Below are 19637 nucleotides of genomic sequence, written 5' to 3'. Positions count from 1 at the left end.
TTCTTAAATACTCGAAGAGAAATGTCAAGAGACATGACCATTTTAATGAAGTTTATTACAAATTGTTTTTAAACATTTGTACGAAAGTTTTGCAGAATATTCCTTTGGTTATATTTTAAATAATAACATACATTCTTTTAATGTCTAATGAAACGTTTAAAAGAATGAACATTTATTATATATTAACATTACCAAATAATAAAATTTATATTTTAACATTAGCACATATTTTAACAGTAACAAATCTTATAAATAAACATTTGAACAGACATTTGGGTCAAATATCTCATTTCTTAAATTTTAACAATTCAAATTCTTTTTTAATATCTGATAAAATATTTTTTTAAAAAAGCAAATAACTATTTGAATGCATGCACATATTTAATTATTTAAAATATTAAAATAAATTGAAATATACTTTAAGCACTATAAACACAAACCATGAATTATTTTGTTCCATAATTCAGCCTAACTATCAAATTATAACTCTATTACGATGGTGAAAACAGATATAAAAAAAGAAATCAACTCTCTATTCTACATATAGCTATTCATTACTTCAGGCAGGGAAAATGAAGATAATTGGCTGACAAGTTGCGAAAGGATATTGTTAAAAAAAAACCCAAATAAAAGTGTTCCATGCGTGATTGCTCGGTCGAATACTCGCCTTCAGCGAGGAGGTGAGAGGAAGAAACTTTGACCATCAATCGATCCGCAGGGTTTTAATCGATGCTTTCTAAAGAGGTGGTCTTTCTACCAGACACGCTCGCAATGACGATTGGTTTGGCTCATTAAATCCGACCGATTACTCGCGCTCCAAGGACGAGGGTTGAATGTCGGTGATTCCTTTTATGCCAGGATGCTTTCAATTTGGCATGTTTTAAATACTGAGCATATGGAAAGGAATTTGAATAATTCCCAAAAATTAATCTTTGGTAATATTGGATATCGTTTAAATCGGATAAATGGATATCGTTATTTATATTTGCTTATAAGAGTTGATATTGTGCTTAAAAATAAAACTTTCTAACTGAATAAATTAGAAAGTCCTGTGATCTGTGCAAAAACTAAGCAAGTAAAAGAAAATAATCATATTTCTTTTTCTTTCTTCCCCACGAAATTATTGCTATAATTAGTAAATATATAATAAATTCCAACTCATTTTTTTAGAAATGTTAGCAAATGAATATATCGAATCTTTAAGATCTATTGTGATTTTTTTTTCATTATTAGCCTAGTTTTGCATAATGATCGCCATATAGATTCTTACTTTCAACTGTCTCGACTGTTCTTTTCCCAAAAGGTAATCAGCAGTGTATGAAATTAAAACATCTATAGAATACCTAGACAGAATTTGAGAACTGATATACCTGTTTAACATCTCGAGTTCATTTCCAAATCTTCGGTGAAATTTGTGAGTTGCAACGCTTTATAAAAATAATGAAGATATGGTATCTATACTATGTTTTAAAAACCAGTTTTAAAAAAGTAGATTTCTGATTTTTGAAATTTTATTTTAGAATTGGAATCGCTTCGAATTAATTTTTTTGTGATTTCAATAATTAATTAATAAAAATTTATATATATTTCAATTCAAAAACTCCTTGTTTTAGAATAATCCTTCGTTTGGTGATGGTTTTCATCTCTATAATTGATCGAATTTTGAAGTACAAGAATCAGATTATGAATGATTTTAAAATGTTGTCTTAAAAAATGGAAAATACATATCCTTTCAACATTTAATTTCAGAACTACTAAAAAAATAAGCTTATGTAAATAAATAATGTTTGTTTCCTACAAACAAAATTCTTATATTTTCTTTAAAAGATGAACGTTTACATATTTACCACAACTGATAATTGAAGTAATTCAGCTGTTTTCTTCAAATATATGAAAACCAAAATTGTATCAAAGAAATTGTTTATTTGATTTCGCTTCGATATCCGAATTATTTTTTTAAAAAATTACCTAAGTTATACATTGATTTATTTTGATATTTTCCCCCTCTTATTCGTTCTAAAGTACTGAAATTTTTACAATTTTTACGTCAATGTTAATTGCTTAAAAATAACTTTTTATGATAAATAATCTCACTGAATAGATTTTAAGAATTATAAGAAATTAGTGTGATAGGTAACAAAATTTATTTGAAATTTGAATGCTTAGTCGTCAATAGTACTAATCAAAATTATACATTTATTTCGAATGTTTTTAATTATTATTTTTGAAAATAGTTTTTATCGCTTAGATAGTATTATATTTTATTTTATATTTTGAATATTATCTTTATTTAATCTAATATACCTTTTTGTAAGCGTTATTCTTAGTCGATTTACATATATTGATATTCTACAATATAAAAATGTTTTTTACCTCTAAATCGAATATGATAGTAATAAATTGATGCTTTTTTTTAAATATTTTAATTCGGATATAGTTAGTTAAAGTTAAGTTCATTTGTGAATAATACGCTTATGTTTTCTAATAGAAAAATTAATATACTTATTTGTCAGCTTAGTATCACTTATTGACATTACATAAAACAAATTCTTCTAAACAAAATATTCTAAATTTCTGTTCAATTTTATGATCTAAAAAATCAATCCAATTTTATGATTCAATTTGCATTTTTTGCCCAGAATAACTGAGTCGTATTTCATTTTTAGTTTTATTTGGATTATTTCAGTTATATACAGAACAGAACGCCGTCTCATACCCCCGTATCCGTGACGATTCTGGTCATTGAACGTTTTGGTGAGCATGTTAGGGGAATTTTATTTAAATACCAAAATATTTACAGTATAAAAAAATAACTATGTACAGAATTTACAAGCATATAAGAAATGATATTGAGATGAAACCGTTTACAAAGATTTTCCAACTTTAAAAAATTATTTGGAATAATAATATGAAGATATATAAAATGTGTGAAAAAATTCATGAATTCTGTGTTCACTTGTTATCATGACATAATACATAAGGATTTAAAAGTTTATTTCTCGATAACTAAAGATGAAATGTTGGCCTGATGTTTGAGTCTTAACTTCCCATGATAGAATATTGAGATCAAAGCAGATTGAAGAATATTTAGTTTCATTTAAGATTCCTCATGTATAAGACCTTCATATTCGTTCAATCTTCCCGCATGGATCAAATGTACTTACATTGTTGGAATATGATAAATGAGCAAGTGAATTATTGATTGAAGTTTCATTCTCTGCATTTAATCACGGTTCAAAAGACTAATTAACAAATCAACCTCGAAACAACCATCAACTAAATAAAAAGTCATTATATAGCTTCCCAAAAAATTGACTGAACTGAATTGAAGAAAACTCAAACGATCTTATACGAACGTTCGTAAGAAGCTGTGCCATCTGATTACCTGAAAGCAATTAAGTTAACAAGTCACAAGATATACGATGCTTGAATCTTGAAACAAATGCAGGAAAATAGCAAGAATCTCTGAAATTGAACAAAACAATTTGAAAAATATGAAGAAAAACCCCCAAACACTGCTACTGTTTGTATTTTTTATGAAATATATCAACCAAATAGGTATTAAAAATTTATTTTATATTTGAATTTTACGGAACACTATTAAAGTTTACAGTACAGTGATTTAAAAAATAGAAATAAATGTAATGCAAGTCAATGATTCTGATATCATCCATCATGTTCAATATGATCAGCTTTAAATCCTGTAAATATATTAATATTTCCTCTTTGTAGCACAAAATATAAAGAAATGTTAGGAAAAAAAATATCAGTGAAAATTATCTTTTCTTTCTTTCTTTCTTTCTTTTTTTTTTTGGTATGTTATTCTTTTATTTTTAGCTATTATTTTAAGTTTATCTGTGTAACACTTATCAGATAGTTCAAAGATATGAGCTAATAACGATTTTTAATATGGCTCTAAAAATAATCTTATGTCACGGATTAAGTCTAATGAGTTTCAGACGGGGCAAATATTATTTCTTTTAGTTTACACTAGTCTGTCTCTCTCTGAGCAAGAATACTATACGGAACGAAAATCTCTATTTTCATCAAATACATCCATCTGAATTTGTAACACTCGATAATGCTCTCAAGTACCGAGCAAATATTAGAAAGGGTCAAGAATCTCCAGAGGGAGGAGCAAGAGCAGAGTTGCGGTGCAAATAATACCCGGATCTGTGTAGGAGACGACCTTTCCGATCGTTTAGTCCCGCGTCAGCTGATCGCGCTCTGTGACGTCACAGCTGACGTCACGGTAGTACTGCGATTACTCGGTAAGCACGGAGAGAGAATGCGTGTTATGATTTCTTCGCGAAGAATGATCTGATTTCGCTATTTTTAGACTTTCACCTGAATCGAAAAAAGGCCCAAATTAGAATCTTTTATGTTCTTCTTACTGGAATTGGCATGCCGCTGGAAAAATAAAACTTTATTGAATATACTAAAAATACAACACATGTAAAAGAATATTACTGAATATATAAAAATATTTTTTTAAATTTACTTTTTTTATTTGAATTTCCTACGCATGATTTCATCAATATATTTTTAATCGATTACAAAGTATCTGAACAGCCAATTTCTATTCTAAAAAGCAAAAAAAAAAAAAAAAAAAAAATCAATATTCTTGCTTCATTATATTATCGACTCCATTTTTAAAATTAGAATTCTTTGAGATCAAAAAAACAATAACTTCGGAACCGATATTTATTCAAAATGTAAATTGTAAAATGAGTATTTTTTAATGATGAAATCGTGCCATTCACTCTCTCATGTTTACATTTTTCATTACATTGAAATGCTGCATATATATGATGAAAAGATGGTAAAAAGGAAACACGACTGTAATTTTGATATATCTTACATGCCATGAACAATTTATCTAGTTTAACCCTTTAAAGGCCATTTTTTTCTAGTCATATTATGTTAAAATATTTTTAGGTTTGAAATTAGAATAAGAAAAATGGATTCATTTAGCTTATTAGATAAATTTAATTTGATTCATTAATTAATTTGGTTAATTAATAATTAAGTGACAAACCAAGACACATCATTTTGTGTGAGATAAAGAACTGAAGCATCTAAGTTTCTGTCTTTCTAAAAAAAATTATCAGAACTTATGCCAACCTACATCATTTTTTACAAAGATTGATAAATTTGGTGGGAAGCATACTTCCCACGGCCTTAGAAAGGGTTGAATGGTGGTTTTACCTTTGAAATATATATCTGTCTTTGTTAATCAAAGATCGATTAGAATCTTCTTATTTGATAAAGTTTAAAATAGCAGCAATAATGACAATATGTTAGTTATTAATTTTCAAGTAATGATTTTATTTGAGTGTTGTACTAAGGAATTGAGTTGCCTTTATTCTTAAAATAACAATAAAAACACTATTCTATATTTGAATTACTCCAATTTTAAGATTGTATGTGCCATCTTTAAATATTTGTTATTAAAATGTTATATTTAAAGTTTAAAGAAAATGTAAATTTATTTTCTTATATCTAACAAATTTTATATGAAAACGAATTTTTGCATTGTCTCATCTGTAAACATGCAAGCTACTTTCCTTATAACTTTTTTCTTTTATTTTCCCATAGAATAAATTAAACAGAAAAATTTAAAACGTAAGAGGGATTCTAAACTTTCTCCTACCTCAGAATTTTTGATCCTGGATCTTCTAATTTGTTAGCGGGAAATGTAAGTCATTAACATGGTTGAGAAAATCGTATTACTCGATGGAAAATTTTAGAACTATAAAATTCTCAAATTACAAAGCAAAACTTCGTAATCTCAAATGGAAAAGCATTTGAGAATTTAAAATATTCTATTTCAAAAACTATATAGATATACTTCAGTATTTACATTTTTAATGCGTTTTAAGTTATCTATTTAAATAGACAAACTTCGCATAACCAGCAAATCAAAGATTTAAAAAAAAAAAAAAACTCTCTTAACGAACGATGTTTTGCAGAATGAGTGGCGAAGGGACACCGTGACATGACATGTTGGTTGGCCCGTAGCAGTCTAATTGAGCGCTTGTTTGGAGATACCCTTTATGTTTAAATGAATGAACTTGCGGCCCCGGCCACATTGTTTTGTCGAATGAGACTCCACTGGGTTGAGCAAGTGCCTGTTTAGCCTTACTCGACAAGATTGTGTCTCTTACTAAAATTATGGGGGTAGAAGAGGAGAACAACGACATCGATGAGAATGAAGAATATAGCTACAATTACCGAAGATCTTATGGATCTGTATTCTGTATAAAAAAAAACTGCGGAAGAGATTTGATTAGGAGAGGAAGAAATAACAGACTCTACAGAGCGATAACGATCCAATGAAATCAAAGACAAGCTGAAAGCATCTGAAAATTATTCCATCTTATATTGAGAAGCGTCGCCCTAATAAGGCAGTAGTTAAATGTGTTACAAATTCATTTAACAATAATGCTGCATTTTATTCCCTCCAAATTTTGATGCATTGCAAAAGACAAATGTTTTTAGGCACTTTTCTTGAAAAACAAAAGCTTGCATTATAAATAATAAACTAAATTATTATAAATTTGTTTGAATATTTTTTTCGGAACGGAACGCATTGGCGTATTTAACCTGAATTCCTGTGGAAAAAATTGTTTCACTTTACAAGTGTTTCGAATTACGAGGGAGATTCGTGATTTATTTATGCTTGTTAAGAGTATTTATTATTTGTTATGCTTGTTAAATATCGTATTTAATTATTTGTTATTGAATCTACATTTTAACACTAACAAATTGTTAAATTACTAATTCGTTTAATAGCTTTTTTTATTTATATAGTAATAATAATGTATATAAGCCATTTTTTTTTAAATCATCATTACTGTATTCAAAAACCTAGATCAATAATTCAAAGATATGAAATAAAAGAAAAACGCCCTTTTTAGTGACGATTCCATATGAAAATTATCATTCCTAATCAGACACTTATCAACAAATCGCAACATTTTACAGAGTTCATTTCCTATAATTTGTTTTTCCGCTTTTATTCTATTTCCTGTTTAAAAAAATGAATCCAATCATGGGTCCTCAAATATCTGATTTTTTAATAATATATTCAGACATTTCTATTGCCGTTATTTATAATTTGATGGTTACTGCCATTATAAGCTGATATGTTGCTAAATTACATATTATAAATATGTATTTTCAGAGTATGTTAATTTATATATAGGAGTAAATATTTTGTCATCAAAATTTGCCATTCGTAAAAAGATTTATCCCCCAAAACTCTAGGAGCCTTGCGTTTCCCACATAAGTTTATTTCATACATAGAAATTATATTTTATAGAGGAATTTGTTGGTTAAGCATGTAACATTAAGAACTTCCGCAATACATTCAAAAAGTCGTTTTCATGGCAATGCAGCCCCCCAATGAAAGTAATTGAATTTTTTTTTTTTTTTTTTTTATTTTTTTTCTTTTGTGAAAATTGATTGTAGTGATACGATTACTGGTTAGTAATACTGATTTCATAACATAAAAAATAAATTGATTCAAAAGAAAAGGAAAACTCCGCTCGGTCAAGGAAGCTCTGTAAAAAGACCTCATTGTAAAAGCTTATTAATTTGCACGTAATTAAGCTCTAAAGCAAATTAATATAGAAAATAATTTAATATTATGTACATAAGTTCGTAATTGGTTATATTTTGGATGGGAATTTAAATTCACTCGTGTACAATTATTAGTGAAGATTCTGAAATCCATTAAAGAATAATTGATATTTAATTTTGAAACGACGCCAATTTAATTAAAGTAAATGCTTTCAAATGATATTGAAGGAACTATTGAAAACAAAAAATAATATTAGTAAGTCGGGAATCACGTAAATATATCATTATTTCAAAAGTTGTATTTTGAACGTTTTCCTAGGTCTATTTGATTTATTTATATAAAAGAAACTGAACTGCTACTGAATATTTCCTTATACCCCACTATGAAATCTTCCAGGTATTATGAACCAAGACAACTCCGAGCAAGTGATTCTGGACCCTGGTCTTATAGCAAGGCAATACCTGAGGACTTGGTTCTTTCTCGACTTGATAAGTTCCATCCCTCTGGACTATATATTTCTCATATTCAACCAGGACTACGAAGAAAACTATCAGCTTCTGCATGCGGGGAGAGCCTTACGAATCTTAAGATTGGCAAAGATGCTCTCCCTTCTCAGGCTACTGAGGTTATCGAGACTGGTCCGGTATGTCAGCCAGTGGGAAGAAGTTTATGTAAGTGGCCAGAACTCTACTTTACGTTACTTTCTCCAACCTTCAAATGCTGTTTCGCAATTCCTCTTCTTCAGCAAAAAAATTCAAAATGTAGTCAATACATAATTTTAATTCTATTTATTAATTCAGATTATCAACAAAACAAATAATTTTTCATAAATTTCTTTAGAATTGGCTTTTTATTTTTAAGAAGAATAAAGGAATATATCGAAATTTAATACAGTTATATTATTTTGGTTTCAAAATTTTACCTTCAGTAATTATTGTTTCAGTCTATTTTCAGTAAAACAATTTTTTTAAATCATATGTTTCAATAAAAAAAAAAAAGAGTTAATTTTATTTTTTTTAACTTAAAAGTTTGCTGAACATATGCGTACAAATTAAAAACCGAATATTGGCAACAAAAATGGGCAGCTGAAATTGCACAGCATCTATTTTAATTCTTTTTCTCTCATATTTCTTATCTTTATTATTTGTTTTCATTTTTAACTTATTCAAAATGTTTGAAAGTATTGATGTTTTAAATTTATTCAATCTTTTCTGTCATTTTTGCATCTTGATCTGCATCCTTTTCCCTTAGTAGATACTGAATGCTTAGATTTCAATAGATATTTGAATGCAAATTGTTTCGTAAACAAGTTTCCTTGCTATATGAATCAATTATACTTTATGGAACCACTTTTAAAATACGTGTATTTTGTTATAAATATGATAATAATATTTTTATTTTTTATAATTTAAAATACTGATAGTCAAAATCTACACAATTCTCTTGTTTCTTTAAATTTTACCTAGCATTTTAAAGAACATTCTAAAGATTATTAGTGTTCTCTTACAACCACCCAATTAACACAGACTTGCCAAATATAATCTTTGTAACTTCGAAAATATAGATACCAAATATGAAAATACTATTCATTTATTCATAATCTTTGCTTTTAAGTAACGTTTATCCAACATATTCTATACAAATTTTGTTCTGGTCATTCGTTCAAATGTGACATGAAACATTTAACCGTTTATGTTAAATCCTGTTCTGTATTAAAATGGTAAAAATATTATCTGATACCGAAACCAAAATATGGTTTATGCGTTTTCATCATGTTGAATGAAGCGATAATTTTCTTTTTACATTACAATATTATTCATTTTAAATATGGGAATTAGTTGAAGACCTAATAATGCTTTTTTCCATTTGAATACTTTCCTAAATTCCTTGTTTTAAATTGTTTGGAGAAATATCTCGTTTTTCTCCAGAACTTTTTTTTTTACCAGTCCAGCATTATTTGCTAGGTAATGCGAAAAAATCATTGCTGAAATACACAGAAAATAGTAAAAATAGATAATTAGTTTTTTTTAGCTTTATTAAAAAATGTCCAGCTGCAAAAATAATTGCAAATAGGAAGAAATAATTAAAACTTTTACTATACCTAGTAAAAATGATTAAATTTTAGGTATTAAAAGCATTATTACACTTCAAAATAAATTTTATTTCCACAATTACAATATTAAAATGTAATAATGAATTATATATATTACGTTGACATATTATATACTAGCCGCCTTTGGCGACCAGCCGGTTCGCCAATCTTAATGTTCGTTAAAATTTTAATAATTAAATATTTTGTACAATTTCTACTTTAATAGCTTCTTCATCAAAATATTTTAAAACTTCAAATTTTGATTATCATATAATTCATTCATAATATTATAAAGGCCTTCAGTCATAACTTAATATGTATCTCTCTCATTTTCTGTTAGCATCCGTAGAATTTATGCTTTAAATTAAAGTGGAAAGAATTTATCTTCAATTAATATAATAATATTTTTTACTGAAACAAAGCATTTTTTTATAATCTGATTACTGAAAATAGAGTCACTTAGCGTTTAAACTTTATGGGCACTAAAGAATATCTTTTTAAATTTATGTAATATCTCAAGAGTTGGTCAACAAAATTTTCTTAGATTCATTATGAGCAGATCGATTAATTAACAATGTTTAAATTTAAATGCATCAAACACTAAGAAAATAAAACGAATCGTTTAAAATAAACGGTTGAAAACAGGTTTTAAAAAAACTACTTAAAAAACGATGTACTTAAAACTATAAGCATATACAAAAAATATATAGCTAACATAAATACAATTTACTTACAAAAGCATGCAACTAACCCAAAAATAATTTAAATCAACCATTGATAACGTTGTCATGGCAACAATCAGAACAGAATGCGCATGCGTGAATTTTCTTCGCCGGTTACGTAACGCAAATACGTGATTTTTTCTACGCCAGTTGGGGTAACGCTATGCGGATTAGAAATTTTTAATTTCCTTTATTCTGTTTTATTTTAATTCAAAAGTACTTCAGAATGAATCTGAAAGATTGATTCATTAACAACGTTTAATTTTAAATGCTTCAAACATTAAGAAAATAAACAGAACCGATTGAAATAATCCACCGAAAAATTTTAACCCTAGCCTCATTACTGTTGGGAGAAAAAAAAACTGAAGCCTTTCTCGTTTGGCGCTGAGGATAATGGAAGATTTTTTTTGGCGGAAAAGTTGGCGGTGGGGAAAATGGAAGATTTTTTTGGCGGGAAAGTTAGTTTTTAATTAATAATTAAAATTCTAATTAAAAATTTGAAAAAAGAAACCCCAGGTGCACATTCCCAACCTCCAAGGTATACATGTACCAAATTTGGTAGCTGTATGTCAAACGGTCTGGCCTGTAGAGCGCCAACACACACAAACACACACACATTGAGCTTTATTATAAGTATAGATATAGATTATATGACAGTCTTATTGACATTGACAAACGAAATAAAATTCCAAAAATAAATGCAAATAGACATTTTTTCGTGCGTTTTTTGAAATGATTTTTTGAATATGAAAGAATTTTGTTTACGGAACATTTTTTTCTACAAGACAGATAAATATATTCATGTTTTGATTTGTTTCATTATAGTTATAGAAATATTTTGTTAGTTCTATTGACTGTCAAATAAGTTTTTTAGTTCATTCTGCATGATTCCATGCAAGAAATATCGTCAGTATTTTTGCACGTTTATAAATGAGAATCTAATATGATTAGTAGATGCTTTTGAAACATGCCTGCTATATTTTTGCCTGATTTTTGTTTCATGGATGAATTTTTGTAGATGATTTATAATTTTTCGCAGTATAGAAAAATTTATATAGTTTATTAAGAAAAAAATAAATCAAATTTTTATAAAACATTTTCTCTGAAAAAACAAGCAGTACGAATGCAATAATTGAAAAATTAAATACCTTTTCATCAATTTAAATCATATAAATATTGATCCCCTGATGATTAAAACAATTTTGAAATTTCCAAGAAAAATTATCAATAAATTTAAATTATTTTGTATCAATATTATTTAGTGTGTTTGATTCGGAAAGAAGCTCTATATATTTTTTTAAGATTTAATATACAATAAAAGAATTAACATTCTACCTTTCCTAATTGAAAATATAATATAAATGTAATAAAGTATGGTAGTAAATATTATTTTGTAAGCATTAATGAATTAATGACGGAATTATTCGTTGTTAGTGTTATATGCAGAGAAAATTTTTGAGAATTCGTAATATGCGTCTGTTATTAATCAATTATTTTCTAGTTGTTTTAATATTAATGAAATACATAGACAAATGTATCTATACTATAAAAATATATAGACAGAAATACAAACGAATTATCGCCATATTAATTTGAAGTTAATCTGTCAAAGAAAAATTTTTTAGAATATTGATACCAAAACAACAGTTCACTAGTTATTTTACTGTATGAATGGTTACATTTTTAATAGGAATGCTTATACTTTTATAACGTAATACAATTAATTTCCTTTTGTGATTATTCTTTCTTAATTTTGTTAAAAAATTCTGCAAAATATGTTTTAACTGTGATGATTGTTTTAACTGAATGACAAAAAAACACTACAGATATTAATAGAACTAGATTCAGTTAAAACTATTTGCAACATTTTCGAATATAATTTTTTTGAGCAATGCTTTTAAATTACAGCAATAGAAATTATGAATGAAATGAGGCTACTGAAAGCTTATACAAGAAGTTCTGAAATAAAATATTCTGAAATATTAAATAGCTGGATTTAGAAGTTATTATTAATGCTAACATTTTTATCAGTTTATATTTTAAGGAATTTTTCTATTATCATAATAATATATAATTCACGAATATGTTTACTTTAAAAGTAGATTCTGTTCTTGAATATTTCGGCTTTCAATAGAGAAGCCGACTGTTTCCCTACTTTTCCTTTCCTATTGTTTTATTATTTCTTCCGAAATTGAGATTGTGGTATTTAGCGACAAATCGTAATGGCATAATAATTAAATACCTTCATCAAATGCTATTGGAAATCTAAATATATGTAATATCTTCTTCACATAATCAGTCTCTAATGAATAATACAATGAAAAGGAAAGCAGACAGAGTGAACACACTGAAGCTTATTCTACTACTATTCTACTATTTTTCTACTATGATCCAAGTTGTAACTTGATTTCACTTTTTGATGAGAGATCTATTTCAGTCATGATTTGCCTTTCATTTTTTCCTGGTGCAGATGATGTCACTGTTGAAAGTAATTCCATTCGTTGGACATATTGCCCCAGGATTTTTTTCCCTAAAATAACTAGAAATGGTCTTTTTAAGACTTTTGTTGCCTTGTATTAAAAAAAGTTGCAATATATAGATATTCCCTTTTTCTTATTTTTCTTTAAAATGCTTTTCATTTTCTCAGTGTAACAGCTTTCTTTAGTTCCCTACCACTGAAATAAAACACAATTGTCTTTAGTTGATATCAAAAATCATATTAGGCTATTTTACGAACCATAATATGAAGCCCTTTACTAAAACAAAACAAACAAAAACTAAAACAAAAAAGTGCTTATAATGATGAGTCGCCAGTATTAATAATGAAAGAACTAATGACCAATCACATCTTTCAAAATTCACTATGGCGCTTTTAATTAAGGATTCCACTTTCTTTTTTTTTTTTTCATCATTATCTGAATTTGACTCAAGTTCAGACTTTACTCTGCCTTCATCATTTTCAAAAATTTTTTGTAGACTACGTTCATCTTTTAATCATTTTACATCTATAAAAAACCTGAGTTATTTTGATAAAAAAAATGGATTAAAACATAAAGCACCTTCTAAACAGACATAATTAAACATTTTAATATTACAAAATTGATACAAGGAAGCACTATAATTTCAAAAATTAATAATCATTAAAATCACAGTTAAATTATGATGATACGTTTTTTAATTGAAAATGCATGTTTACTCCTTGATCCTTAAATCCTACTAATAACTAAAATTCGAAAATGTTATTATGTTATTGTGGAATTTTTATTGTAATATAATGATTTCTTTAGTACACACACAAAAAAAAAAAAAAAGATCTTAATGTGCTGAAAAATTTATAAATTATGATATAATTGTATCATAATGTTTAAAAATGGCAATAATATCCTTAAAAAGTTGCAACTTCCTTAATTAATCTTCCAGGAAATTTAATAAAATTATTTGATTTCCCTTTGAAATCAAAATTTTTTATCAGAAAATATTAGGAATCTTTATGAATATTTTTATATAAATTTTATTACTATGATAAACTTATTATTTCAGCCCTTGTGGCTATGAAAAAAAATTATTTTACGATAGGCCATTGTATAGTTACCGTTTTTTCCAATTTTTAAGAGAGATTATTTGTTTAACCACCTCTATTTGTAAATTTTTATTTAAAATTCTAATATAAACTTCTTCAAAAATATCATTTACTTGATATCATAAAAGATTTGAAATTTTTATTTTCGAAATAGATCTCAGCTTCTTACAAAATGGGGAACTTTTTTTAAAAAATCTTAATTATAAATTCTAGGCTCAATCAAAAATTGTTATAAATTTGAAACGGAGCAAAATGAAAGCCTTACTCCTTTTTCCTATATTTTCATATATCAAAGAAATGATTTTTACATCACAGGTATCTTCGAAAAGTCTTTTTCCTTATGTGCAGCTGCAAAGTGAAAATCCAGTCAATTTTTTAGACAAAGGCTATGTAAGTCTTATCTTTTTTTTTTAGCCACTAACAAGATTTTTCGTAGTTGTGAGCTTCCAAGAGAAAGTAGACTTTCTAAATATTATAATAAAGCCTTTTTCATAGATAATCCTGGCTAAATTCGTCCTCTTTTCCAACTGTGCTAATTTTTTCTAATTTATATCTTTAGTACGAATACTTTCTGCTTTTTCCTTCATTTCTGCAAGAGAGAAAATTCGCTTCCAAAATTTGAAGCAAAAAATATAGCTTCCACTCGAGAAAATTTTTAATAAAAAATATTTATAAAAATAATTAATACGAATAAAAGTCAGCAGAATGATGGTTATACAATTCGCGCTATAAAATTAATAAAAATTAATATATTAATTTATCTAAAATTAAATAACGAAGCGTCTCTATAATTTTCTTTATTTAATGCTCATAATCATTTCTTATAATAAAAAATGCAATCTGATTATTCTCTAATAAAAAATATTCAACAATTATCAAAATTGCTGAAAATTGAATTGATTGTAACAATTATCAAAATGAAATATTTCTAAGTGTACTATTTCTAAACAATTTCGAAAGATGACTAATTTCTTTTCTTTTTTTTTTCTTTAATTTTTGTATATTCTGCGGCAAAATCAAAAATCAGATTATTTTTTGGGCTAAAAATTTATAAACCATGTTTTATTGTTAAATAAAAATTATACTTTAGGAGAAACTTTCCAATAAAATAGGATTTTAACATAAAATCTGAAAAAAATTAATGCATTTTTAGGTTAATTAATTTAAATTAACTACATTTTCCGTTTTACAATGCTTTTTTCTTCTACTGCACTAAAACTTTTTTCTTTTTCGGCACATTGTGATCTTTCACAAAAAATACTTTTGCAAATTTTTATTCTGTTTCATTTCCTCTTAATAAATAAATAATCCATTTATCGTCCTCTATTTTCCACGTCATTCTGTAATAGTAAATATTTATCATACTGAAAATTATTTGTTGTATTTGTAGATAAAAGATCTTTAATCCGAACTATATAGCCTATGAAAACTGATCTCAATAACTTTGAAAATTTTAGCGCGTTTTATATATATATTCCACATAAAACAATATTTAAAATATCTAAAGTACTTTAAAGATAATAAAAAAATTGAAAATTGATTAATTTGATTTAATTTGTTTTGAGTTTTTTTTCAAAAGCATCAATTTTGTTTATAGGTGTACCAGGTGCTTTGAATAGTTTTTGAATTTTTCTGTGTGTTACTTTTGTTTCCTTTTTTTATCTATTCAGCATGAAAATAGTTTTTAACTTTTGCATGTTTTTGTGATCAATTTGTACGTGCATCAATTAAAATTTTTAATATTTAGTTCCTGATCATTAAAAATGAAAAATGCTTAGTTATTTTTCACAAAAAAAAAAAAAAAAAATCTGTTTTCCTGCATTACTTATCAATTTTTTTAGAAATATAAGTTATTTTTAAACAAGTATATCTTATTCTATGCGGTAAGTATCAACGAAGTTTGGAAGCACATCAAATCTTTCTATCGCTTTTGTGGATTTTCTGCTGTGTTTATAACTTTGCACTAATAACTTGTTGGCCAGCAAACATTGACTATAAATAATACAAATCTTGAACTGTGACATCGTCATAAATAAAATAAATTATTTTTCAGGAAAGGCTAGAAGTTATAAGACATGAAGATTAATAAGCAATCTATATATTAAGTATTTTACACAGTTTATCCGATATTAAATTAATTTTAAAGGAATTATAATAATATAATTCACTGAAACATTGATCTTAAATTTAAATTAACGTTCAGTTTAAATGGCAGTTATAATTTCAGCTGTACCCAAATTTATGGGAAAAATAAATGAACATTTCATGTTGTTGGATTTCTTCAGAAAAAAAACACAATTATTTTAAGTAATTTTGCTTTAAAATGTAAATGGAATGAAATGATTGTTTTACTTCCAGAGAATGATATGATTACAGATTCAGAAATTGATTTAAATCATTGGTAAATTTAATTCTTTTCCAAATAATACAGAAATTTTTATATTCGAAAAAAACTTTCAATTAATGTCATTATCATATTTTAGTGATAATATGGTGAATGCATTTTTCATAAGACGTAATTTATGTTATTCAGTGTAAAAGAAACAATTGAAAATACTTGTTGGAAAGTATATGCAGTAATTTTAAGATTAATATCAAATTGCAAATATGTAGGGAAAAATTTCATAAATTTAAAATAAAATTGCTCAGATAAGGGAATTAATTTTTTAAATAAATGAAGAAATATTAATTCATCTTATTGAAAAAGAAAAATAAGGATTTGAACTCAAATGAAAGCTTGTTCGCTGAAAACATTCATCCCTTTATTTATCTACAGACAAATACTTTTCAAAGTGTAAATACTTTCAAAATAAGGAGTTATGAATTATTAAAGTGCATATATATATATATATATATTCTTACTCAAAATATCTAAGTAATTAATATATACATTCCACAAAACCACCTTAACTTATTCAAACAAAGTTAGAGGTGTAATTCATAACGCATCTTAGATACGAAAATGATTATTCAAATATTTTTATGATGCTTTTACTAACTGTTTTCAATTTTTCAATAGCAAGAAGTACCTAAATCTTTCTCTTATTAATAAATTTTGACTCTTTTTGATAAAATGAATAATAAAGAAAACTTATATAAATTTTGAGTCTAATGATATTTACGGTACAATGATTCGCGCAAAACTCTCTTTTATTTAAATTTCATTTTGTAAAAGACTTAAATCTGGAATCCAAATTCTAAGACACGTTATACGCCATTCAATATTCACTACTTAACTCATATATTTTTATGATGTCTTTTATTTTTCAACATAAATTATCATATAAAAACAAATTACTTCGGTTCTCGTAATAATAATATTTAAATTATACTTGATAGTATATATTGGAAATAAAGCTGTCGTTAGTTAAATCCAATATTATCAAAAATTCATGAAGAGTTATGGTGATAGAAACTTATATTGTTAAATTTATTTCATTTCAAAACCTTAACATGTAAGTGCTACATTTAAAAAACCGTAGTTCTCTTCTTAACTCATGAAGATCACAAATTGAAAGAATGATAGATATAGATATTTTAAATGCAAAGATACTTTTACACAAATATACTCAAGAAAAATGATCAAATATTAAACAATATAAGTTTTTGTTAATTTCTCAAGAAGTCATCTAAATATTATAACAGAACGCCAATAAAGAAAAACTTAAAAAAAATTCATTATTTTATGAAGAAATAAAAAAATAACTCTGAAAAACCAATATTTTAATGGCAGATTTGTGAAAAAATAATTCTATGCATTTTATAACGAACATTGAGGGTATTTTTAAATTCGTGATAAACAAATGTTAATGAAATAAAAAAGTACTACTCGAACGGACATTTATTTTAAATTTTATTTTAACTTTACCCCCACAGCATGTTTGCTGGCCAAGTGATATACCTGTGTTAGAAACTTATCACCATAGTTAAACCAGTGGCCTCTCTCCTTGCTCATATCTTCGACACTACTTCCTTTGCACTCTTTCTTAACCCGTGACAAAGAAAATCATTAACTCTAAGCTTCGCCTGCACGTCTTAACAGACGCATGACTATTAAGGTAAACACAATAACCCATAACACTTCCAAGGCTTTCCCCGTCATTATTTTAGAGAGTTTGGAATTCCTGCATGACTTGAAGAAGAAAAAAAATACTATCTTTCTCTCTTTCTCTTTCTATCACTCTCACTCTCTATCTCTTTCTTTCTTCCTCTTTCTTAGTCACTTTATCTATTCTTTCGGCACAAAATCGAGCGTTATAGAACGGTTAAAAATAATTAAGATTTCTTATTTCTTTGTTTACGTGATTGATTTTTTCTTTTAGAAATTAAATTTTATATTACAATATTTTTATACCACTTAGGGAAACATATTTTTGTATTACCTTTTGACATTAAATAAACGAATGAAAACAATAATATAGTTGGAAATGGAATTTCCTGATTAAAAATAGAGATATTTGCTAATTAATCTATTTTTTTCTTTTTATTGTTGCTGACTAAATACAGATATAAATATCAATTAAGAAGTCAAAAGTTACGATAAAACTTAATTTACAATGTAATTAGAGAACCTAATCTTTTAATATTTTATTCATTGCATAATTCGAACAATCAGCTATAAAAAATACCTGAATTTTCAAAATAGAGCGATCAAAACATTTTAAAATCATTTAAATTAAGATATTTAATTATTACTGACAAATCGTTCCTGTGATTGCAAAAATTTGAATTGCAACATTAAACATGATTATTTATTTATTCTAAGACTATCGTTTGTTAAACTTGCAGACTTCAAAGGAAAAAGAAGAAAGGATGTTTCATTTAAAACATTATTCCTTCCTCGTATTTACTCTACATCAGCAACATCTTTGAGGACTCTGTCTTTTGTCAAAATTTGAATAAATCGATTTTCCTTCATATCAAATAATCACTTTTTTTCTTTATTCGTTGAATAAATTTCATATTTTTTAGAATATACAGATTTATTTATAAAATTATAAGTATAATGTAAAACGTTATCATTTATAATCTGTTATTTGGAATGTCTGTCTTAACTGATATAAATTGCTGCATTTCCAATTTCTTACATTTTTCCAAACATTCTCAATAAGTAATAAGTTTTCTTTCTTACTTTTTCTAATACATTAGAGAAAAAAATTCACATGTATCAATTTTTTATAAAACTTTTCCCTTGAACACTACAGTATTAATGCCGTCTCGAGGAAAAATATTAATCGGGATTTTTCAAATGACATTGGAAATTTTTTTTCAGCAGCTTTACCATGATTATGCCATCATTTTAAAACTCACAAGAAAATATTTCTCATCCACATCATAACAATTTAGAAATCATAGAATGCATTACAATAAAAATGCATTTTTACATGTCTAAACAGTTTCTCTGAATACAGCAGCAAGTAAAAAAACACACCTTTTTCCTAACAAGACAAAAATTTACAAAAAATGAATTGAAATTCAGTTACCTTTAATTGCAAAGCACAAATATATTCATTATTTCTACATAAACGATTTTAAATTTAAAAAAATAATCTGAAATATATACTTTGCAAGCACAATATAACATTAATATCTACTGGACCTTGAATTATAATCACAATTTTTATTCATAAATGGCAAACACAATTTATTCTTCTTCAT

General features: G+C 26.3%; 1 protein-coding gene across 2 annotated transcripts in view; it reads left to right on the top strand.

The window, feature by feature from the left end:
* The window catches only part of LOC129968240 (potassium/sodium hyperpolarization-activated cyclic nucleotide-gated channel 2-like), a 95210-nt gene that overhangs the window by 57946 nt on the left and 17627 nt on the right, over window positions 1–19637 (top strand). For both annotated transcript variants that reach the window (XM_056082099.1, XM_056082095.1), the window contains one exon: window positions 7982–8256. In XM_056082099.1, the coding sequence (XP_055938074.1) occupies window positions 7982–8256 (275 nt within the window). The remainder of the gene's footprint in view (window positions 1–7981; window positions 8257–19637) is intronic.

This window comes from Argiope bruennichi, chromosome 1 (genome assembly GCF_947563725.1).
Source record: "Argiope bruennichi chromosome 1, qqArgBrue1.1, whole genome shotgun sequence".
NCBI classification, from domain to species: domain Eukaryota; kingdom Metazoa; phylum Arthropoda; class Arachnida; order Araneae; family Araneidae; genus Argiope; species Argiope bruennichi.
This window is presented reverse-complemented; position numbering and strand designations above follow the sequence as displayed.